This window comes from Capricornis sumatraensis, chromosome 4, assembly GCF_032405125.1.
Source record: "Capricornis sumatraensis isolate serow.1 chromosome 4, serow.2, whole genome shotgun sequence".
Lineage (NCBI taxonomy): Eukaryota > Metazoa > Chordata > Mammalia > Artiodactyla > Bovidae > Capricornis > Capricornis sumatraensis.
The window spans coordinates 164162836-164186519 of NC_091072.1; the positions used below are offsets into that span (position 1 = coordinate 164162836).

The window sequence follows — 23684 nt, forward strand, 5'->3', positions numbered from 1 at the left end:
ATGTTCTTGTTCCATTTTGCATTGTTTCAAAACAGTCAATAGGTTAATCTTCTGAAAAGAAGGAAACAGTTATCAGTGCAGACGGTAGATAAGGAGCAGCTAAAGTAGAGAAGGAGCCAAAAGGCCAAAGAGAAGAAGCTTTTTCCTTATTTCACTGCAGCACAGGCACTAGCTTTAAAGTTTCTGTTGCAGGACATGGCCACAAGGGGGCAGGATTTCTCCATGCCCTACTCCTGTTACTACAGTAACCAGAGCCTCAGGGTGACTCAGCCCGGGGATTCTTCTGGCACTTGCCAGAAGCCTGTGGCTCATTAACCCTTGTTTTTCTTTTTTAAAATTAGTGTTTACTTCCTTTGGAGGATAGCTGACTTACAGTGTTGTGTTTGTTTGGAGAGATTCTTCATCAGTTATCCCCATACACATTCTGATTCATCTTTGTTTTTTTCACATACGCCTTATTATAGAGTGTGTAGTACACCACCCTTTCTACAGTAGTGTTGGGGTCCAGCCCCGGTGGATCCAGGGAATATGAAGGGTGGACAGAGTCGGCGAGGAGAGCTTTATTTAATTAGAAATATAAGATTAGATTAGGAGAGAATAGTGTAGTAGGAAAATTAGTGAGAAAAGAGGCTGAATAACTTGGTTTACGTGGAGAACTAATAAAACCTCGAGACAAGGGGTTTTCACCATCTACATTAGGCCACCAGCACCCGTTTGAATAGTGGAGGGTGCCCCGCCTTGGGCTCCCTCTCGCGTGGGTCTTAGAAGCCAGGGCAAGTAAGTAGACATGGCGAGCCTCCACGCCCCAGATGGGAATTCAGCCAGAAAATAGAGTAAAGAAGACATGGGGAGACCAAGCTGCTTCAGTGAGTGAGGCCCCAATAACTTTATTTTTAAAAGGACTTTTATACCTTTCCCACAAGTGATGTCGTGTACATTATCTTCTGGACTTGGAGGCCTGTGAAACATTTTAAAACCCTCTTTTGATAAAGGCTGCTCAACCAGAAAACTTATTTTCCCTTGAAGTGTTTTTTCTTTATGTTTCTAATCTATGTCAGCCTCAGAAAGTATCAAACAAAGTTACATTTTCATGGAGCAAAGGTGCAACGAGTTAAACAAAGAAAGAACCAATCAGCTCAAAAGTCTGACGTGGTCAGTTTCCAGGCTACACTTGTTTTTCTTACATTCCAACTATGTTAATGAATGTGCTCCCAGGTGCACAGTGGGTAAGAGATATGGGAACTTAGCAACGAGCTTTGGCCCAATAATGAAATCCTACACCAGCACTACTCTAATAACTTTTAACTCTTTGAAAGGCTCTTTGTTTTAGGCTTCCTGTGCCTCTCACAGTTGGGGGGCTGTAAACAATCACAAGTTGTAGAAGTCTCTAACTGTCAGGCAAGTTAGAGAGCCATCAGAGGGGTTTGAGCTGAGACACTCCTTTTATATGCGGGAGACTGTTAATTGGAGCTCTAAGTTAATTCCTTTTAGAGGAAGGTGGTCGGGGATGGCCCCCTGTTATGTCAGGAGAGTGGAAAGCACAGTACAATAAGGCAGGCAGACTCTGGTTTTGGGGGTAGATGCTCGAGACAATTCAGCGAGGCTCCCTTAAGGCCCGACTCGCCTTTGCCTGTTGGACCCCTTAACCTCATGACCTTTGCCACGGGCGGGACTCCTTGTGCTGGCTCCCAGCACAGTAGGTCCGTGTGGATTCTATATTCTCTATGTATTTGTGAGGATGGATGAATCCCAACCTCCTAATTTATCCCTTCCACCCAGCACTCTCCTTCTGTAACCATGTTTGTTTCCTGACTGTGCGCGTATTTCACTTTTACAAAATAGCTCACTAGTACCAGTTTCTCCTTCTGAAGTGCTTCACTTACTGTAATTGTCCCAGTTCTGGGTCACCCCTGCAGACGGCATTACTTTCTCATGGCTGAACCATAATCCCTTCTGTGCATATATGATTTCTTCATCCGTCTGTCCGTGCACATCCTGGTTACCTCCATGTCTCAGCTGCTGTGGATGCTGCTGCAGCGCATGCCTGTGTGTGGTGGTGTTCAGTCGCTACTTCTACCTTGCAAAACCCAGACAGTCCCCGCGAGACACTCAGTCCCCATTCCCCTCCCTCAGCCCCTGGCACCCACCATCCTGCTTTCTGTGTCTTCGGAACCGATCGCTCTAGGGGCCTTGTATGAGCGGACTCAGACATCGTTTGCTCTTCCGTGTCTGCCTTATGCCACTGAGCATAATGTCTTCAGGGCCCATCCACGCTGCAGCCTGTGGCAGAACTGCCTTCCTTTCAGGCTGGACAACACTCGTTGTGTGGATGGACCATGTTCTGCTTGTCCATTCTTCTGTCGAGGGACACAGGGAATATCTACATTCATCTCTCACGTCTTGTACTATTTGTGGGATAACGTCAGAAAATCCCATGATTTGAGAGTCATTCACCATTAGCTACTTTATAAACGTTTTTAGTTTGGAAACCATCAGAGCTCAGAAGAAGGGGAGAACGCACGTGAGCATCACTTGTGTTCAGGAACGAGCACTTAGGGTGTTCATTTTATTCCCCGTGCGGGTGCTGTGCGTGTGTGTGCATCTGTTGGTGGACACGCGCTGTTTATGTTGCACGGCGTAGGTGCACAGCGCATATGTGTGCGGCGTGGGAGTGTGTGTGTGTGCAGTAATGGGTCATGGGGTGGGGGCTTGGGGCCCGAGGTGGGCAGGTGCTCTGCTCTGATGGCGTCTATGCCCCGCATCTGCCCGCATTCTCCACTTGGATGCAGCACGGTGCCCTGTGGGCGTCAGCCCCGGCACGAAGTCACCTGACCGGAAGCCTAGGAGGTGTAAGGCCCATCTCCCACTCTGTGGGGAAGCAGGACCTGAGCGCACTCCACCCCTAACTGACCATCAGGATGGACGGACCTGCTCTTCCCATGGACCCTGCAGGACTGTCCTGCCTGGGTGATGCGGGCAGCGCCTCCCGCTGGGAGCCTGGAACGCTGCCGCCGGGCCACTTCCGGTCAGTCCGCAGGACCGTGGGCGGCGCTCCACCAGGTTCCCGGCTCTCCCCGGGCCCTGACCACCACGTGGCTGCAGAACCTGGTCACAGTTTTGTTTTGCCTGGGGAAATGTTTAGTGACAAAGCGTGTGTTCTGTTTCCTGATGTGGGTGAAGTGTGCAGCCAGTGATGATTTCTTCTTCAAGGAAGGTAGGTCCTCATTCTCACGCGTGGCCGAGCCCCTGTCCAAAGATGAGAGATCCTGGGGGAATGACCTGTGCCTCCTGGGAGCGCAGCCCTCAGCTACTTTGAACCTGGCCAGGTTCTATCTACATGGTGGACTCAGACCTCTCCATCCTGTCTACACTGAGTATGTTTAGGTGAGCCCCTGTGCTTCTACAGTGAGCATGCTCACGCCTGGCCAGGTTCTCTGTGCAGTAGGACACGGAGACCTGGGCAGAGGCCTGGCCTCACCTCGGTCCTGGAAGACTCCGTGCCCATGTCTGAAGTCCATGCTCAGATATCTGGGGTCTGAAGCTGAGGTGGGTTTCTCTGGGTGACCGTGGGGTTCCATGGCCCTCCCAGGGGTCAGTGCTGAGGCAGGGCTCTTGGTCTTTCCCTATGGTGCGTTCACCTCCCCTGGGGCTCACCAAGACCCTCAGGTGCGTTACCTGTTTGCTGTCAGTCAGGCTCTAAGTCGTGTCCCACTATTTGTGACCATATGGACTGCAGCGCGCCAAGCTCCCCTGTCCTCCATTATCTCCTGGTGTTTGTCAAAGTCACGGCCATCGCGTCGGTGACGCCATCCAACCATCTCATCCTCTGTCGTCCCCTTCTCCTCCTGCCTTCAATCTTTCCCAGCATCAGGGCTTTTTCCAATGAGTCAGCTTTTCCCATCAGGTGGCCAAAGTATTGGAGCTTCAGCTTTAGCGTCAGTCCCGCCAATGAACACTCACAGTTGATCTCCTTTAGGATGGACTGGTTTGATCTCCTAGCTGTGCAAGGGACTCTCGAGAGTCTTCTCCAGCACCACAGTTCAAAAGCATCAGTTCTTCGGTGCTCAGCCTTCTTTATGGCCCAACTCTCACATCCATACATGCCTACTGGACAAACCACAGCTCTGACCATATGGACCTGGCTTGTTTACACACTGGGGGCCTGCTGACCACAGCCATGGTGTCCTGACCAAGGGACTGTGTGACCCCAGGTGGGGGTCTGGGGCCTGTGAGTCTCACCCCATCTGCCTGGGCCAGAATCGTGTACAGAGGGAGACCATACACTCAAAGCGAAGAAAAAGGGGAGAGTACATGTGGGCTTCCCCGGACTTGCGTTTAGAAATCATTGCTTTACAGTATCATTTTATACAGGCTGGGCTTATTCCCTCTTTGCTCCTGATCAGTTCCCCATCCTTTAGGCTCCTGCAGACTCCTCAGGTGAGCTACCTGGTAATTATTCCAATTCACCAGCAGGAGCGTGGCGAGGAGGGAGCAGGTTTACCTGGACAGTTGATTGCAGGGTACATGGATCAGGCAAAAAGCCAATGAGCAGCAGGCGAGGTTGCTGCTGTGATCTCCTTCTAGTAGACCGTCCGTACTCAGCAGAGACCAGACCTGCCCCTCCTCTTCCAGCCCAGCCTCTGGTGTGTTTTCACAGAACCTCTGTGGGATAACAAAAGACCAAGACTGCCAGCACCAAGGTAGTGTGTTCAACATTATTATGCAGCTGTAAAAACAGTTAATATCACACAGAACTGAAGCGAATGTGGGAGAGCAGGAGGGGGAGCCTAGGTCCCCAGCCAGGCCCTCTCAGCCAGGCTGGGCCTGGGTCGGGCTTGGAGGGTGTGACCAAGAGTTTGCTGGACAGGACGCCACATTCAGAGCAGTGTAGGTTTCAGAGCTACATAGCAACTGAGTGCAGAGCATGGCGGCTGAGCTGGTGGCTCTGGATCCTGTAAGCTGAACGCTGAACCCTGAACACTGGAAGCTTGTTTGGAATCACAGGACATGCTCACTGTCTTTGCTCAGATGACCACAGGGGGGACCCAGGTTCCCCCTCCTGCTCTCTAGCAGCCATCAGACTACAACCACACCCCACAGTGAGCCCCGAGGAAACTCGGGAAAGAGAAGACAGGATACTGGCCCCAAATGGTGAGGTATGTATCAGAAGGAATAATTTCAATGACTCTCGTATCTTCCCATACATACAGAGGTGCTAAATTCCTTACTTTTAGATGGTGCCTCCAGTTTTGAAGTCCTTTTAGATTCTCGGTGAATAAAACTTAACTCTCAACACCTAGGTTATAAATATTTTAATGTCTACACATATGAAGTAGACACTTTCCAAAGAACAACAAAAGAAGACAAATCTCAACATTTGGAACACTGGCACCAATGGTGGACACTCCCCCAAAGACGCAACTGATGGAGCAGTTAGAACAATCCCATCACCCCTTCTTCCAATAGATTGAGGAATGGACACTGAGAGTGGGGAATTGTCACAGGGAAGGACAAAATCTGACTCCATGTTTTAAAAAATTTATTAAAAGTTAAATCTTTTACTTTAACCTTTGCTTCTTGTTGGTTTGTTTGCTACGAGGATACTGTCCATACATAATGGCCTGCCTCAGGAAACCCTGCCCCTCTGCCTTTGTTCAGGACCTGTCCACCTGTGGATGGCTACAGGAAGTGACACATCTCCTCCCAAGGCTGGCCATTCCAAGAGATATTTGCCAGAAGAATGGCCTTTTTACTTTATTTCCTCACCTCTATAAAGGACACTGGCATCCAGACCCCAACAAGACGGTTTCTTCAAGATATGAGTCTGCCATCTTCTCGGTCTGCAGCTTTCCAAGTAAAGTCGTATTCCATGCCTCAGCACCTCGCCTCTGATTTATTGGACTATTGTGCAGCAAGCAGAGCGAACTTGACTTGGTAACAATCCCACATGCCTGTGGTAAAAAAACGAAAGCATAAAATCGAAGCAATAATGTAACAAAATCAATAAAGACTCCAAAAATGGACCATGTTAAAAAGATCTGAAATCAAAAACCAAAAAGAACTCAGTGGTTGTCTGAAATACGTAGAAAAGGAGTTAGTGCTCCTCTTTCCAGTGCCCCCTGGAGCCACACTGAACAGTTAGGCCCTGCCCACTCAGCACCCTCTCCGGACCCCAGGTGAAGGGGCTGCCCTCAGTGCTCACCTGGGTATCAGGAGGTGGAAGAGACACAACCTAGGGGGTCTCTTCTCTTGTCCAGGGGAGGGTCACACCAGCCACCCTGTCTCCCTGAGTCCCTGCCCAAAATAAACACACCATAAGGAGGCCAGTGACGCCGTGAACAGCTGACTGCCTTGTCCTTGTGAGATCTGATGTGAAGACAACACAGAGAACCATCCAAGAAGGATCCAGTCAGAAGTGAAGCCCTCTTCACAGGGAACCTGCGAGACCCAAGACTCACTCTGGCCACTCTGCTCCAACTTTTGGGAACTGGCTGTTGTCATTCTCTGGGCAGGAGGTGGGAGGGACAGCCCGGTCTCTCTTCCACCTCCTGAGACCCAGGTGGGTGCTGGGGGCAGCAGCACCTCCACCTGGAGTCCAGAGAGGGTGTCCTGGATGCACAGGGCCTAACCGTTCAGTGAGGCTGGCCCTTGTCCACAGTGCACTGACCTGCTGCAGGGTCTTGGGTCCCCGGTGTCCAGCTCACCCATCGCCAACCCCAGTTTGAGGCGTCTCAGGAGCCTCTTGCTGGCAGGCAGCCAGGGGTAGAAATCTGCATACCCAGCAAAAAATGAAAATTTCCTCCAGGTTCATCTCCACATAAAAGGGAACCATGAGCAGATGAAGCCACCTAAGAGAGGGCCAAGTTAACACTGAGGCTGCAGACCTGTTTCATGTTTCCCAGGCTCACAGGCAGCCAGCACTTCCTGTTACCGACAGCAATCAGCGCTCCACAGTTCCTTTTCACATTCCTATACCAGACTTCCCCCCTATTATCCCATCTCTGCCCATTCTTCCTTGGAGAAGTATATGGAAATGTCATTGAAAGCACCTTTGGTCTAAGGAAATCAGTGACTTCAGTGACTTACTAACATAAGTAAGACCTTAGAACTGGGCCTTCTCCTCCACTTTGTGTGCAGGGAGTAGCCTGAAGCTACAGGATGGTCTCCGTGAGACAGGGATGAAGACTTCCCTCCCGACTGTGTCCTGCTTAACTGAGCAAGTTCAGTTCAGTTCAGTCGCTCAGTTGTGTTCAACTCTTTGCGACCCCATGAACCGCAGCATGCCAGGCCTCCCTGTCCATCATCAACTCCCAGAGTCCACCCAAACCCATGTCCATTGAGCCGGTGATGCCATCCAATCATCTCATCCTCTGTTGTCCCTTCTCCTCCTGTCCTCAATCTTTCTGAGCATCAGGGTCTTTTCAAATGAGTCAGTTCTTCACATCAGGGGCTTCAACATCAGTCCTTCCAATGATCACTTGGGACTGATCTCCTTTAGGATGGACTGGTTGGATCTCCTTGCAGTCCAAGGGACTCTCAAGAGTCTTCTCCAACACCACAGTTCAAAAGCATCATTTCTCTGGCACTCAGCTTTCGTTATAGTCCAACTCTCACATCCATCCATGACTACTGGAAAAACCATAGCCTTGGCTAGACGGACCTTTGTTGGCAAAGTAATGTCTCTGCTTTTTAATATGCTATCTAGGTTGGTCATAGCTTTCCTTCCAAGGAGTAAGTGTCTTTTAATTTCATGGCTGCAGTCACCATCTGCAGTGATTTTGGAGCCCCCAAAATAAAGTGTTCCACTGTTTCCATTGTTTCTCCATCTATTTGCCATAAAGTGATGGGACCAGATGCCATGATCTTAGTTGTCTGAATGTTGAGTTTTAAGCCAACTTTTCACTCTCCTCTTTCACTTTCATCACTTTCATTTGTTCTTCTTCACTTTCTGCCATAAGGGTGGTGTCATCTGCATATCTGAGGTTATTGATATTTCTCCCAGTAATCTTGATTCCAGCTTGTGCTTCATCCAGTCCAGCATTTCTCATGATGTATTCTGCATAGAAGTTAAATAAGCAGGGTGACAGTATACAGCCTTGATGTACTCCTTTTCCTATTTGGAACCAGTCTGTTGTTCCATGTCCAGTTCTAACTGTTGCTTCCTGACCTGCTTTCTACAGATTTCTCAGGAGGTAGGTCAGGTGGTCTGGTATTCCCATCTCTTTCAGAATTTTCCACAGTTTATTGTGATCCACACAGTTAAAGGCTTTGGCATAGTCAATAAAGCAAAAATAGATGTTTTTCTGGAACTTTCTTGCTTTTTCTATGATCCAGCAGATGTTGGCAATTTGATCTCTGCCTTTTCTAAAACCAGCTTGAACATCTGGAAGTTCACAGTTCATGTATTGTTGAAGCCTGGCTTGGAGAATTTTGAGCAAAAACAGAGCCTTTTCCTAACTCTCCCTGGACACAGAGCAGTTGACGATGCTAGTGTCCTGTTCCACCCGACTCCACCACACCATCTCAGACAGGCCCAGGCTCGCCCATCCTGTGTATGTCACAGAGATTACTCAGTGGCGCAGGCAAGCATTCTGTGGTCCTTCAGGGACCAGCTCCATGTCCTTCCTGTAGAGCCGGCTTACAGCCCAGCTCTGCCACCTCCGCCTCTCACCATGGGCTTCCACTCTGTTCTCCCAGTATCACCCTCAGTGCTCTCCTCCAGGCATCTGTTGGAGCTGATGGCCATGCCACCACCTCAAGGCCAAGGTGCCTGTGGAAGAAGAAGATGCTAAGATAGCCCAGACCACTGTCTAGAGCCAGGTCTGTTTTCCTTGGGTGGAGTGTCCAGGGAAGGAAAGTGCAGGGAAAGTCAGGGTGGGGGTACTGGTGGGATGGGCGGGATGACCAGCTGTCACAGACCAGCCTGATGTGAACTAGATTTGGCTTCTTTGACTCCCTTACAATTCAGCCCCTCTGAGGAAAGGCAGTGGGAGAGCCGTGTCTGTGGGTGGCGGAGGGAGTCCGGAGGAGACCCGGGAGCCCCCAACTGCTGGACTGGGGTCAGGCTGAAGTCAGGGCTCTGTTCCAGTGCAGGAGAGGGAGGATTTCTCCAAAAAGCATTATTGGGATCTCCGCCTGGATACTCTGGGAAAATCTGGGCATAACATGGGCTCCACGTCTAAGGGACAAGTCCCTCGGCTTGAGGAGATCTGGGTCACACGGGCTGAAGGAACTGGGGTTCCTCAGAAAGAGGAGTTTGGGGGAGTCATTTGGCTGATGTAGAATGCTCAGGTTGAGAAAACGTGGGATCTTTGAGGCTGAGGAAATTGGGGGGTCTCATTAAGGGGCTTTAGGTTTCCAACATGCAGGACAGTTGGGGTCTTAAGGAGGACGGGATTAAGAGTTCCCAGGCTGAGGTATTCAGGGTCTCTGAGGTTAAGGAAATTTGGTCTCTCTGCAGGTGCCATTTTTAGGGTGCCTCAGGCTGAAGGGAACTGTGGTTCCTCTAGGTATTTGGGGATCGCAGCACAAGGGGATTCAGTGTTTCTGTGGGTGAAGGGACTTGTAGTGCCTAAGCTGACTATACACGAGCTCCCTTCAGGTAGGACCCGGGTTCCTCAAAGTTGCCGGGACTTGGGGCTTCCCAGCCTGGAATTGGAAGTCGTCAGGCTAAGGGTTTATGAGGGTTTCTCAGGGTGCGTTCCCGTCGGTCTCCCCGCTGTCCTCCGGCGCTCGGAGCTGGGCAGCCTCTAGCCGAGCCTCGTCCCGTCCTCTGCGGCTGTGGCGAAGCCAAGGGCGAGCAGCCGACTTCTACAGGCCTGGCAGGCGCAAGCCTCCAATCGGCGTTGCCACCGAAGCAGTCCGGCCAATAGCCGCCGGGATAGCGGGGAGCACGCAGAAGGCCCCGCCCCACCGCTAGGGGATTGGCTGCTCTGCGTTCCACGCGTGTCTGTCAAGAGGCCTCCAGCGCGCAGGCGCATCTTGGCCGTTTTCTTTGCTTGTTTTCAGGCGTCGCGTCTTAGTCCTGGAGCCTCACGTGGGCAGTGGGTCCTGAGGCTGGATGTTTCCTTCCAGTTCCCTGAACTAGAACCTGGGCTCCACCCAACTTGTAGTCCTGCTCTCGAACTTTCTCCTGGGCCCAGTGGTGCCAAAACCCAGTTTTGGCAAGAGCTGTATGTGATGAGTATCAGGGGAAAACTGTGTAATTAAATTCTGACAAGACACAAGATAAACAGCATATTGGTAAAAGATTTAAACGCAACGCATGGAATAATAAGTATATTAGGAAAAACCTGGAGGATTTTTAACCTCACAGCTGTTGAAGCAGTACTGATGAGTAATCTGTATATTTAATGTAGGTATGGGCTTCCCTGATGGAAAATCCTTCTGCAGTGCGGGAGACCTGGGTTCAGTCCCTGGGTTGGGAAGATCCCCTGGAGGAGGGCATGGCGACCCACTCCACTATTCTTGCCTGGAGAATCCCCATGGACAGAGGATCCTGGCCAGCTACAGTTCATGGGTTTGCAAACAGAGATGACTGAGTGACTTAAGCACGATGTAAGTATTAAAAGGCTGCAGAAATGAACTGTAAATAAACCCCCAAAGCCCTGTGTTTTCCATAAAAGGAGGCATCAAATTGGAGGACAATGGATCCACAGAGGAGAGTTTGCCTGACACTTACTGGCTCCACGAGATAAAATGGGGACACTGTTTCTGACCCTTACCCAGCTTTGCTCGCAGAAAAATAACATGATTTCTGTGTATCGGAAGCAAGACAACTGACTGTAGAATTATTATCAAGGCGGGTCAGGAGTGCTGGTTGGGAGTCTGGATGGAGAGATGTTAACAGAAAAGTGGGTTTGCCTCTTGGGGGGTGTTGAACCAGAAGATACAACCCACCCAAGGCTCATGGGAAGGAAAGGTGTATTACTTGCCAAAGTACGGAAAACACCAGGGAGGTTTCCAGAGCAGTGTCTCTCCAAACTGCAAAGCTGGTGAAGTTTTAATCTATGGAAACAGGCCTGTTCAGGCTTCCCTGGTGGCTCAGATGGTAAAGAATCTGCCCGCAGTGCAGAAGACCTGGCTTCGATCTCCAGGTCAGGAAGATCCCCTGGAGGAGGGGATGGCAACCCACTCCAGTATTCTTGCCTGGAGAATCCCATGGACAGAGGAGCCTGGCAGGCTACAGTCCACGGAGTTGAGAAGAGCCAAAAACAACTGAAGTGATGTAGCATGCACCCTGTCTCCATGGTGGCTGTTCTCAGTAGACATTGCAGCATCCATGGAGGAGGGGTCTCATTTCTCCCCACACTCTCCACCCTTGGTTCTTTGTAGAGTGTTTGACAGTGGCCATTCTGACCGGTGTGAGGTAATACCTCATTGTAGTTTTGATTTGGATTTCTCTAGTATTTAGCAAGCCTGACATCATTTCCTGTGATTTTTTTAAAGGGTATGAGTGAAACCTCTTGCAACTGACTTCTTGAATGTCTGCCCTGTTTTTCGATGAACGCTCCTAGAACATTTCTTGAGGGCAGCTGACAACCACACAGGCCTTCTGAATATGAAGTGTCCATCAGCACAGCTTTTAACGCTGTTAGTATGGAAAATGGCCACGGGGGGCAGCATTTCTTCATCATTTTAGTTCAGTCGCTGAGTCGTGTCTGACTCTTTGAGACCCCATGGACTGCAGCACACCAGGCCTCCCAGTCCATCACCAACTCCCAGAGTTTACCCAAACTCATGTCCATTCAGTCAGTGATGCCATCCAGCCGTTTCGTCTTCTGTCGTCCCCTTCTCCTCCTGCCTTGATACTTTCAAAGCATCCGGGTCTTTTCCAAGGAGTCTGTTCTTTGCATGAGGTGGCCAAAGCACTGGAGTTTCAGCTTCAACATCAGTCCTTCCAATGAATATTCAGGACTGATTTCCTTTAGGATGGACTGGTTGGATCTCCTTGCAGCCCAAGGGACTCTCAAGAGTCTTCTCCAACACCACATTCAAAAGCATCAGTTCTTTGGTGCTCAGCTTTCTTTATAGTCCAGCTCTCACATCCATCCATGACTACTGGAAAAACCATAGCTTTGACAAGATGGGCCTTTGTTGGCAACGTAATGTCTCTGCTTTTTAATATGCTCAGTTGGTCATAACTTTTCTTCCAAGGTGCAAGCGTCTTTTAATTTCATGGCTGCAGTCACCATCTGCAGTGGTTTTGGAGCCCCAGAAATAAAGTCTGCCACTGTTTCCTCATCTACTTGCCATGCAGGGATGGGACCAGATGCCATGATCTTAGTTGTTTGAATGTTGAGCTTTAAGCCAACTTTTTCACTCTCCTCTTTCACTTTCATCAAGAGACTTTTTAGTTCCTCTTCACTTTCTGCCATAAGGGTGGTGTCATCTGCATATCTGAGGTTATTGATATTTCTCCTGGCAGTCTTGATTCCAGCTTGTGCTTCTTCCAGTTCAGTGTTTCTCATGATGTACACTGCATAGAAGTTAAATAAGCAGGGTGACAATATACAGCCTTGACGCACTCCTTTTCCTATTTGAACTAGTCTGTTGTTCCATGTCCAGTTCTAACTGTTGCTTCCTGACCTGCTTTCTACAGATTTCTCAGGAGGCAGGTCACGTGGTCTGGTATTCCTGCCTCTTTCAGAATTTTCCACAGTTTGTGGTGATCCACTCAGTCAAAGGGTTTGGCATGGTCAATAAAGCAGAAATAGATGTTTTTCTGGAACTCTCTTGCTTTTTCAATGATCTAGCAGATATTGGCAATTTGATCTCTGGTTCCTCTGCCTTTTTGAACATCGGGAATTTCATGGTTCAAGTACTGTTGAAGCCTGGCTTGGAGAATCTTGAGCATTACTTTACTAGTGTGTGAGATGAGTGCAATTGTGTAGTAGTTTAAACATTATTTTGCATTGCCTTTCTTTGGGATTGGAATGAAAACTGACCTTTTCCAGTCCTGTGGCCACTGCTGAGTTTTCCAAATTTGCTGGCATATTGAGTGCAGCACTTTCATAGCATCATCTTTTAGAATTTGAAATAGCTCAACTGGAATTCCATCACCTCCTCTAGCTTTGTTTGTAGTGATGCTTCCTAAGGCCCACTTGACTTCACATTCCAGGATGTCTGGCTTTAGGTGAGTGATCACACCATCGTGATTATCCGGGTCATGAAAATCATTTTTGTACACGTCTGTGTATTCTTGCCACCTCTTCTTAATATCTTCTACTTCTGTTAAGTCCATAACATTTCTGCCCTTTATTGAGCACATATTTGCATGAAATTTTCCCTTGGTATCTCTAATTTTCTTGAAGAGATCTCTAGTCTTTCCCATTCTATTGTTTTCCTCTATTTCTTTGCAGTGATCTCTGAGGAAGGCTTTCTTATCTCTTCCTGCTATTCTTTGGAACTCTACATTCAGATGCTTATACATTTCCTTTTCTCCTTTGCTTTTTTTTTTCTTAACAACATCATGATTTATTAAAGCACAGGATTCTGTACAACAAAGGGCCTTAACAGTTGTCTATTCTCAGCCAAACTTCTTTATAAGTTAGTTTCTCTTAATAAAAAACATATTATACTTTAAATTAGTAATTTAACTGATGAGGAAGTTACCATAATACCTATTTTAACATTGAACAAATCTAACCAGCTATTTGACATTAATGTAAAATCCTGACATAGAATTTGATTTAAAACTTCTCAAAATAAATTCATTAAAGCAGGTTCCCTGTGAAAATATGTAAGAACGAAAGCTAGCATAATAGCAGGTGCAGTTTTTATATTTTATTAACTGTAGAAGATAGTTTTTTAGAGTCTAATGGAGACATTATCTGTGAAAAGCTGATGAGATTTACAGTCTTAAAGACGAACACCAACACAGAAAGGATATTGTGTCATTTCAGTTCAGTTCAGTTCAGTTCAGTTGCTCAGTGGTGTCCGACTCTTTGCGACCCCATGAATTGCAGCACGCCAGGCCCCCCTGTCCATCACCAACTCCCGGAGTTCACCCAAACTCATGTCCATTGAGTCGGTGATGCCATCCAGCCATCTCATCCTCTGTCATCCCTTTCTCCTCCTGCCTTCAATCTTTCCCAGCATCAGGGTCTTTTCCAATGAGTCAACCCTTCACTTGAGGTGGCCAAAGTACTGGAGTTCCAGCTTTAGCATCAGTCCTTCCAATGAACCCCCAGGCCTGATCTCCTTTAGAATGGACTGGTTGGATCTCCTTGCAGTCCAAGGGACTCTTAGGAGTCTTCTCCAACAGCACAGTTCGAAAGCATCAATTCTTCGACACTCAGCTTTCTTCACAGTCCAACTTTCATATCCATACCTGACCACTGGAAAAACCATAGCCTTGACTGGATGGACCTTAGTTGGCAAAGTAATGTCTCTGCTTTGTAATATGCTGTCTAGGATGGTCATAACTTTCCTTCCAAGGAGTAAGTGTCTTTTAATTTCATGGCTACAATCACCATCTGCAGTGATTTTGGAGATCCCCAAAATAAAGTCTGACCCTGTTTCTACTGTTTCCCCATCTATTTCCCATGAAGTGATGGGACCAGGTGCCATTATCTTAATTTTCTGAATGGTAAGCTTTAAGTCAACTTTTTCGCTCTCCTCTTTCACTTTCAGCAAGAGGCTTTTTAGTTCCTCTTCACCTTCTGCCATAAGCGTGGTGTCATCTGCATATCTAAAAGTCCATTAATTCTACATTTAAGAGGATCATTTCTTTACGTAAGCACAATCTCATTTAAAATTACACATGATATGTAGTTTAGGATCCATCTACATTATGCCTGTAACTGCATGCTGCTGCTGCCGCCGCTGCTGTCACTACAGTCGTGTCTGACTCTGTGTGACGCCGTGGACTGCAGCCTACCATGCTCCTCCGTCCATGGGATTTTCCAGGCAAGAGCACTGGAGTGGGTTGCCATTGCCTTCTCCTTCTCCTTTGCTTTTCGCTTCTCTTCTTTTCACAGCTATTTGTGAGGCCTCCTTAGACAGCCATTTTTCCTTTTTGCATTTCTTTTTCTTGGGGAAGGTCTTGCTCCTTGTCTCCTGTACAATGTCACAAACCTCTGTCCATAGTTCATCGGACACTCTGTCTATCAGATCTAGGCCCTTAAATCTATTTCTCACTTCCACTGTATAATCATAAGGGATTGGATTTAGGTCATACCTGAATGGTCTAGTGGTTGTCCCCACTTTCTTCAATTTAAGTCTAGATTTGGCAATAAGGAATTTCTGATATGAGCCACAGCCAGCTCCCAGCCTTGTTTTTGCTGACTGTATAGAACTTCTCCATCTTTGCCTGCAAAGAATATAATCAATCTGATTTGCATGTTGGCAATCTGGTGATGTCCATTTGTAGAGTCGTCTCTTGTGTTGTTGGAAGAGGGTGTTTGCTATGACCAGTGTGTTTTCTTGGGAAACTCTGTTAGACTTTGCCCTGTTTCATTCTGTAATCCAAGGCCAAATTTGCCTGTTACTCCAGGTATTTCTTGATTTCCTACTCTTCCATTCCAGTCCCCTATAATGAAAAGGACATCTTTTTGGGGTGTTAGTACTAAAAGGTCTTTTAGGTTTTCATAGAACCATTCAACTTCAGCTTCTTCAGTATTACTGGTCGGGGCAAAGACTTGGATAACTGGGATATTGAATAGCTTGCCTTGGAAATGAACAGACATCATTGTGTTGTTTTTGATATTGCATGCAAGAACTGTATGTTGAACTCTATTGTTGACTATGATGGCTACTCCATGTTTTCTAAGGGATTCCTGCCCACAGTAGTAGATATAATGGTCATCTGAGTTATGCATTGTCAAATAAACAGGTCAGTTTCTGTAAGGTCAACATAAAAAATGGAGAAGAGTGCACTGCAGTGAGAAGAAATATACAAATATTAAAATCATCTAGTGAATGGTATCTGGCAAAAAAAATTACCTTCTATGCACTAAAGCACTAAACTTATTATTTTTTTTTGAAATGCCTGGGTATTAAAAGCTAAAAGCTGGCTGACCCCGCCACCCTGGGCCTGGCTTTCCATTCGCCCGGGTTGCGGGTGGGAGGCAAGGAACGCCAGGGTTCAGGAGCCTGGCTCCCCGCCAAGGCTGCGGCCTTCGGCCCCGGGGCCACAAGGCGGCTGCGCCTGGGCGGCGGGCGGGGAGGACGGCGGCCCGGCGGCAGCTCAGCCATGGGCTTCCGCAGCTCCCACGCCGCCAGGATCCCCGAAGTGGACAGCCTCCGGCGGGAGACCGGCTTCTCGCAGGCCAGTCTGCGCCGCCTGTACGACCGATTCCAAGCGCTGGATAGGACCGGCAAGGGCTACCTGAGCTGCCTGGATCTGCAGCAGATCGGGGCACTGGCCGTGAACCCCCTGGGCGACCGCATTATAGACAGCTTCTTCCCAGATGGGAGTCTGTGACTGGACTTTGCAGGCTTTGTCAGAGTCCTGGCTCATTTTTGACCTGTGGATGAAGAGGACGATGGAAACCGGGACCCCAAGGAACCCGAGCCCCTCAACAGCAGAATGAACAAACTTCGCTTTGCCTTTCAGCACTACGACTTGGATCGAGATGGAAAGATCTCCAGGCATGAGATGCTGCAGGCACTCCGACTGATGGTTGGGGTACAGGTGACAGAAGAGCAGCTGGAGAGCATTGCCGACTGCACGGTGCAGGAAGTGGATGAAGATGGGGATGGAGCTGTGTCCTTCCTGGAGTTTGCCAAGTCCTTAGAAAAGATGAACATTGAACAGAAAATGAGCATCCGGATTCTGAAGTGACCCCCGTTGTGCCTTTGGGTAGCTTACATGGACCAGTTCTGCTTGGGATTCATCCTCGGCATGAATCCTTGGGATTCAGCCTCAGTGAACTGTATTCTTACGTCTACACTGAGCTCTATTTAGGGCCAAGGAGAGAAAACCGGAAGGATGTGTATAATTCACCTGATCTCAGATCTGTGAATGGGCCAGAAATCTTGGCAGTTTTAAGTGACCGAAAACCCAAATCAAAGTTAAAGAAGAATTTCATGGACGCATACATTGAAAAAGTATGAAAGTGTCTTCAGAAAACTGGGAAAGTCTGGAAGTGTCTCAGGCACAGCTGGATCCAAGGGCTCAAAGGATGCTATTGGGACTCAGTTTTTCTGTCTCTCATCTCAACTTTGTTTTGTGTTGGATTCATTCTCAGGAGGGCTCTTTTCCTTGTGGTGGAGGATGGTCATGTGCAGCTCCAGGATTCCATCCTCCTAGCGTGGGAAGAGATTTTCTTTTTTCAACAGTTCCAAGCAAAGAGTGTCCTTAGCCCCACTGGAGCCTTGTCCCTTCTCCAGGGGAATGGGACTCTCTGTTTGGCCAGGACTGTGTCATGTCCCAACCACTAAAGCCAGGAAGTAAGGCCTGAGGACTCAAGATAGGGTAAGGGGTAGTTGCTTCAAGAAAATGAAAGGCACTTATCAGAAGGGGAAAAGATATTGATCAAGTAAAACAAGAGGTCTCCGTTACTGTTGGGTTGACCAAGTGGAGGGACTCTTAAAGTCTGGTTTCTTAAATGGGTTTTCTCTGATCTCATAGGTATTTGCCAGTGTGATGAGGATGGGTAGCTGGGGAAGAGGTGATGTAAAAGTAATAAAGAAGACATCTTCCTAGAGTATGAGATAATTAAAAGGTTTGGGGAGTACTTCCTTTTTTCTCATGGTAAGATGTTCAAACATTGGCATTTCACAGAATAGAGTAAAAGTCACATAGAATCTGGAGATCCTATGTCCATCACGAAGAAGTCTGGCTGTACATGTAGGAGATGCTGTGGGTATGCTGCCTGTATCCCTTCCAAGTCCTGTGCTGGAGTTGTCTTGTATCAGCACATGGGAGCCAACTGTGCTTCTGTCTGCCTGACTCTGCCTTCAGTGATGTCAGACTTGGTGGCTTCAAACTGCTGTGTTGGGAGTCTTTCTTTACATCATAGACACTGGCAGATGCAACAGTCTGGGGCTTTTCTGCTTAGAAAAGGCTGTTGTTAAACATTTATTAGCATATCAGCTGCCTGGCATTCACCATTACTGTGTATGCCAATGACTTTTCCCCAGCTTTATTGAGGTATAATTGGTGTACAAAAAACTACATATAATTAAGGTATGCAATTTGGTGAGTTTGGACATATGTATACTCTTGTATTACCATTACCACGGTCAAGGTAATAAACATATCCATCATCTCAAAAAAAAAAAAAAAAGCTAAAATCTGGTTTTCTCAAAACATAAAAAAAACTGACAAGCCTGAAGTGTGACTAATAAAGAAAAAAAATGTAGGAGGGCCCTTAGAAAATGTCAGAAATGAAAAAGGAGACAGTACAACAGCTATCAAGGAAATATAGTGGACTATGAGATTACTGCAAATAACTGATCCCAATAAAATAGATAACCTAGAAGAAATAGACATATTCTTTGAAAAGTACAATCTACCAAACTAAACCATTAAGAATTAGAAAATCTGAGCAGAACAATTACAAGCAATGAATGAAATGATAAAAGACGCTCAAATATAAAAGTCAGGAAAAAGGTGGTAACACAGGTGAATTCCAGCAATATAGAGAACAGTTAAAACCAACATTTCTGACGATTTCATTCCTGCAATACTTGGGAACATCACAGCACACCATGGGTGAGGCACCAAGAGTACCGATGAGGAGCGAGTTCCTCTCTGGCGGTGAGGACGATGCGGCCTCCTGGGCAAAGGCAGGGCCTGGAGTGAGCCCGGGGTCTCGGTGTTCCCTGGGAGCGGGTTTGTGCCCGAGCGGCTCAGCCCTCGAGGGCTGGCTCTGCTGGGAAGTCGCCGGAGCGAATGGGGTGCGTGAGTGGGTCTGAGCACGGTGTGAGGGCCTGCCACTTCTGCGAGGGTGGGAGAGTCCTGTCTGGTTGGGACTCTAGGTGTGGCTTGGCCTTTCTTCCCCCGTCTCCAGTCCCTGGCCGCACCGCCGGCCTCTGGTGAGTGACGCGGCCTGGAGACGCCTCACAGAACGCTCACAGCCGGCCGAGCAAGGAGACGATCTCCGGAGCCCTTCGGCGGGGAGGTGCAGGGAAGAGCGGGTGCAGGTCCACGCACCGTGTGCTTCCGGCCGGCCAGGCTCTCGAAATGCCCCAAACGTCGAGCAGCGTCCGGGGGGAAGAAGGGCCAGCAGTCTTTATGGGTGGCTGCCCTCGGGAGGCCTCGTGCTACTAGGCAGAGTGTCCGGCAGGAGTGAGGCGGGGATCCGTGCGTCCCCAGCAGGACGCTGGTCCGCACAGTTCCCTGGGGCTCCATTTCCGGTGCAAGGAGCATGCTGGAGAAGCGCCGAGTGCCAAACAGGAGAAGCGATCCACGATGCCATGAGCACCACCACCGGCACCGCCAGCACCGACACGAAGGCCGAGGGGAGAAAGGCGAGCCAGCTAGTCCCAAAGAAACCTCTCCACCAGCAGTGCACCGGGGCCTAGGTGGAGATCCGTCGCGCAGCGTTCATTTCTGAAAGCAAAGGTCCTCCCCGCCCTGAGGAAAGACCCGAGCCTACCCTAGGTTGGGATAGCAAGACAACTGGACTTCCGACTCAGCCCGGCCTGCCTGGCAGTCCGTTGTCTCTTCCAGCTGGGCCCCGGACAAACGCCGCTGGACGCGAGGAGATGCGGCCGGCCTCCAAAGTGCCCGGGGCGGTGGGGAACCTGTCCTCCCCTGGCTGCTTTCTCGACTGCCTCGTGATTCCCGTGACCCAGTGGAGGGGCGCCTGAGGACCCTTATCGATCACCTCTCGCGTTTCACTTCTGTTTCTTGGCTGACGGCTGCGAACCCCAAACCCTCCAGCAAAGGGCAGACCGGGAATGTGCGGTTTAACATCTCAGACCTCGAGGGACAACTCTGGCTGCTGACTGCGCCAGTCGGCCTGGCAAGGAACAGAGAACGTTCCGATGGCTCGTTCCCCCTGCATGGTTCCCTACAGCACACCATGCCCTCCACACATGGAGAGGAAAAAGAATGATGAGCAGTATCTTCCCCCAAGAACACGAACAAGCGTGCCCCGCGCGAGGACGTGGAGCCACCCACAGCCCTCCCTCATCATCACCACCCGTCTTCCTCCGCCCCATCGTCTCCAACGGCCTTGCTGCTTGCCCCACCCGCCCCCTCCGGAGAAGAGGGAGAAGGAGAAGGAGGAAAAGGAGAAGAACGGCGACGGGAGCGGCGTGGCAGAGCGAGTGGGAAGGTGGCCTCACGCTGGGGGAAATCCGTGCAAAAGCGAGAAAGATACTGGCTGATCTCGCTTCTCTGTGCCATGGGAAGGAGGCAAGAGGACAGCAAGGGTGTGAGCCCCTGGGCGATAAAGCACAAAGCGGTAGGGTCCTGGGATGGGATGGGGAAGCGGGAGGTGGGAGGGGTGCAAGAGGCTAAGGAAGAAAGTGGGGTCAGGGCCGTTCTTTCCTAGTAAGGATCGACGGGATCAACGCTTCAGCTACGTATGGGAAACACGCGGACCGTGGAACCCCCATCGTCCCGGAAGGCAAGCATAATGTCCAGGACGGGAGAGCAGACAGACACACCTGTCCCACACCGAGAAGGAAAGCGATGGTCATCCTCCTCCAGGAGGGAAACCTTTTTTATACCTTGACTTATAGTGCGTTTTAAGCCCTGGAATTGGAAAGACGACTGTATGAGTCAATTATTGTATATAAAATAGAGAAAGAGAATAAAAGCAACAAAAAAAATAACAAAATGAACACAAAATTAGTAAAAAAAAAAAATAAAAAAAGGAAACAAACAAACAAACAAACAAAAAAACAGAAAACCCCCAAAAAACAACAAAGAAAGCAACGACAACAACAACAACAACTATCAAAACAAATGGAAGAAGGAAAAGGAAGGGCGAAAGGCAATGGAGACATAAAAGGAGCTGAAGCAATGAATCCAAAGTTGCAGCAAGACTATGCCTTTCGGAATGAGCTCGCTTTGGGGCTTGGCCAACGGCCCTGAAGGGAGAAAAGCATATGTGCCCCTCTCCCGGCAGCTTTTGGTGCCAGGACCCTGAACGCTAGGAGAGTGTCCAGTGAGAAAGCATAGAAATCGGAGTGGACCTCACTGGAGAGCAAAGTTGAGGCAAGGGTTTCTTGTTGTGTGGGGAGGGGTTGTCCTCTGGCAGGGGTCTGGGGTGGGGAGACCCCTAAAGGGGGGAGGGTAGGTGGGCAGACATATGTTTGCACAAGTGTGTTAGGATGTGAATGGTGAGCCCACGGCATTCCTCTGCAGCGCGCATTTGTGTGCTGAACTTGGAAGGCCCACAGTGAATCTCTAGCGGGCAAGGCTGGAAGGCCCAACGGCCCCGAATCATTTGCATCCGGAACCCTTTGGTCCAGGGGGCCAGGTCGGAAGTGCGTGCGGGGCTTCGTCACGGGGAATTCCCCGAGAAAAGTGTCGGTGGTTGGATGGCGGGAGTGGGAGTGGGCAGGCCCTCGGCCGCCTCGGCGAATGAGGAGCTTGCACGTGCGGGGGTGGGGCTGTGGGAAAGCCCCCAAAGGACCGAGGGGGCGGGGCCAAGGCCCTTTTTGGAGACGACGGTGTGAGGGAAGGAGGCGTCGGCGTGCAGCTGCAGGTAGGAGATGGAAACCCTCGTGGGCCTTGTTTGCAGAGCCCCGGGGGCTGCTTCTGAGCACGGGGGAGGTGCGTGTCCGGCTCCCTTCAATGTCTTAGCCGGAGGGCAAGGTTGTCGGGCCAGCGCCGCTGGTGCGGATGCCCTTCGGGGACCCTCTGTCCCCGAGGGGCCGTCGCCGGCAGTCGGGCGCCCCCAGCGGGGTGACTTGGCTCCTGGGTCAGTGGGGCTGGCGCCTGGCCAGAAAGTCGCCCTGAGTTGGAGGAGGCCGTGGGGGGCGGGTACTGGGCTTCAGAATCTGGGGAACACCTGCTACGTGAATGCGGCGCTGCAGTGTCTGAGCCACACGCCGCCCCTGGCCAGCTGGCTGGTGTCCCGGCAGCACGCCACCCTCTGTGCGGCCGGCAGCCCCTGCACGCTCTGTGCCATGCTAGCTCACGTGACCCGAGCCCTCCTTCACGCGGGAGAGGTGATCCGGCCCCGCAAGGACCTGCTGGCGGGCTTCCACAGACACCAGCAGGAAGATGCCCACGAGTTTCTGATGTTCACTCTGAATGGCATGCAGCAAGGGTGCCTGAGTGCACCCCAGCCGTCGGGCCACGCCTCCGAGGACACCAGCGTCGTCCGTCAGATCTTCGGCGGGATGTGGAGGTCTCGGATCCAGTGTCTCCACTGCCTCGGTGTCTCGGACACGTTCGACCCTTATCTGGACGTCAGCCTGGATATCACGGTGGCTCAGAGTGTGGAGCAAGCTCTGAGAGAGCTGGTGAAGCCCGAGAAGCTGGAGGCGGAAGATGCCTATGACTGTGGCGTTTGTCTCCGGAAGGTGCCTGCCACCAAGAGGTTGACTTTGCACAGCACGTCCCAGGTCCTGGTGCTGGTGCTGAAGCGGTTCACACAGCTGAGCGGGGCCAAAAGGGCTCAGGAGGTGCGCTATCCCCAGTGCCTGGACGTGCAGCCCTACACGTCTGAGGGGAAGGCAGGGCCACTGGGCTACGTGCTCTATGCCGTGCTGGTGCACTCCGGGTGGAGCTGTGAGCGAGGACACTACTTTTGTTACGTCCGAGCGGGCAACGGCCAGTGGTATAAGATGGACGATGCCAAGGTGACCGCCTGTGACGAGACTGCTGCCCTGAGCCAGAGCGCCTACGTCCTGTTCTACGCCCGGGAGGGTGCGTGGGAAGGGGGCGCTGGGCGAGGGGCAGCGGCCCCCCTCGGGGCTGACCCCACAGACCCCGGGCAGCCTGCAGGAGATGCCAGCGGCAGAGCTCCTGGGTCGCAGGAGTCCCCGGGGGACACAGAGGCCGAAGGGATGAGCTTAGAGCAGTGGAGACGCCTGCAAGAACACCACCGACCGAAGCCGGCCTTGGAGCTGCGCAAGATCCAGGCTGCCCTGCCTGCCGGCGCAGTCGTGATTCACCGGTCCAGACACGGAGATGGGAGAAACCGCCCGCCGCCCGCACAGGAGCACCACCGGCTCGACCGGCCCAGCACGGACAGCCCGCTTCCGGGGCCGACGGACGTCGGCCACGGCCCTCGCGCCAGCGGGAGGGCCAGAGCGACCAAGGGGAGGCACAAGAAGCCGAGGCCATCTCTGGGGCTGTGGCGGTAGGCCGGCTCTGACGCACGTGCGTGCAGACGCCCAGGCACACTCTGCGTGCGGCACGCCCTGGGCGACGCAGCAAGAGTGCCGCCGAGGAGCGAGTTCCTCTCTGGCGGTGAGGACGATGCGGCCTCCTGGGCAAAGGCGGGGCCTGGAGTGAGCCCGGGGTCTCGGTGGTCCCTGGGAACGGGTTCGTTCCTGAGCGGCTCAGCCCTCGAGGGCTGGCTCTGCTGGGAAGTCGCCGGAGCGAATGGGGTGCGTGAGCGGGTCTGAGCACGGTGCGAGGGCCTGCCACTTCTGCGAGGGTGGGGGAGTCCTGTCTGGTTGGGACTCTGGGTGTGGCTTGGCCTTTCTTCCCCCGTCTCCAGTCCCTGGCCGCACCGCCGGCCTCTGGTGAGTGACGCGGCCTGGAGACGCCTCACAGAACGCTCACAGCCGGCCGAGCAAGGAGACGATCTCCGGAGCCCTTCGGC

General features: G+C 50.7%; 1 protein-coding gene and 1 pseudogene across 1 annotated transcript; both read left to right on the top strand.

Moving 5' to 3' along the window:
* The first annotated feature begins 16195 nt into the window (after window positions 1-16195).
* On the top strand, window positions 16196-16827 carry LOC138077626 (calcineurin B homologous protein 2 pseudogene; annotated as a pseudogene).
* A 3111-nt stretch (window positions 16828-19938) lies between these two features.
* On the top strand, window positions 19939-23220 carry LOC138078839 (ubiquitin carboxyl-terminal hydrolase 17-like protein 6). The gene is made up of 2 exons (XM_068971575.1): window positions 19939-20231; window positions 21648-23220. The coding sequence occupies exons 1-2, from the start codon at window positions 19939-19941 to the stop codon at window positions 23218-23220; spliced, it is 1866 nt and encodes a 621-aa protein (XP_068827676.1).
* Window positions 23221-23684: the final 464 nt, after the last annotated feature.

Coding starts and splice junctions, on each gene's coding strand:
- LOC138078839 (XM_068971575.1), top strand. CDS start 19,939: ATGGCTCGTTCCCCCTGCATGGTTCCCTACAGCACACCATGCCCTCCA. Junction 20,232..21,647: donor GTGGCAGAGCGAGTGGGAAG/GTGGCCTCACGC, acceptor CCTTGTTTGCAG/AGCCCCGGGGGCTGCTTCTG.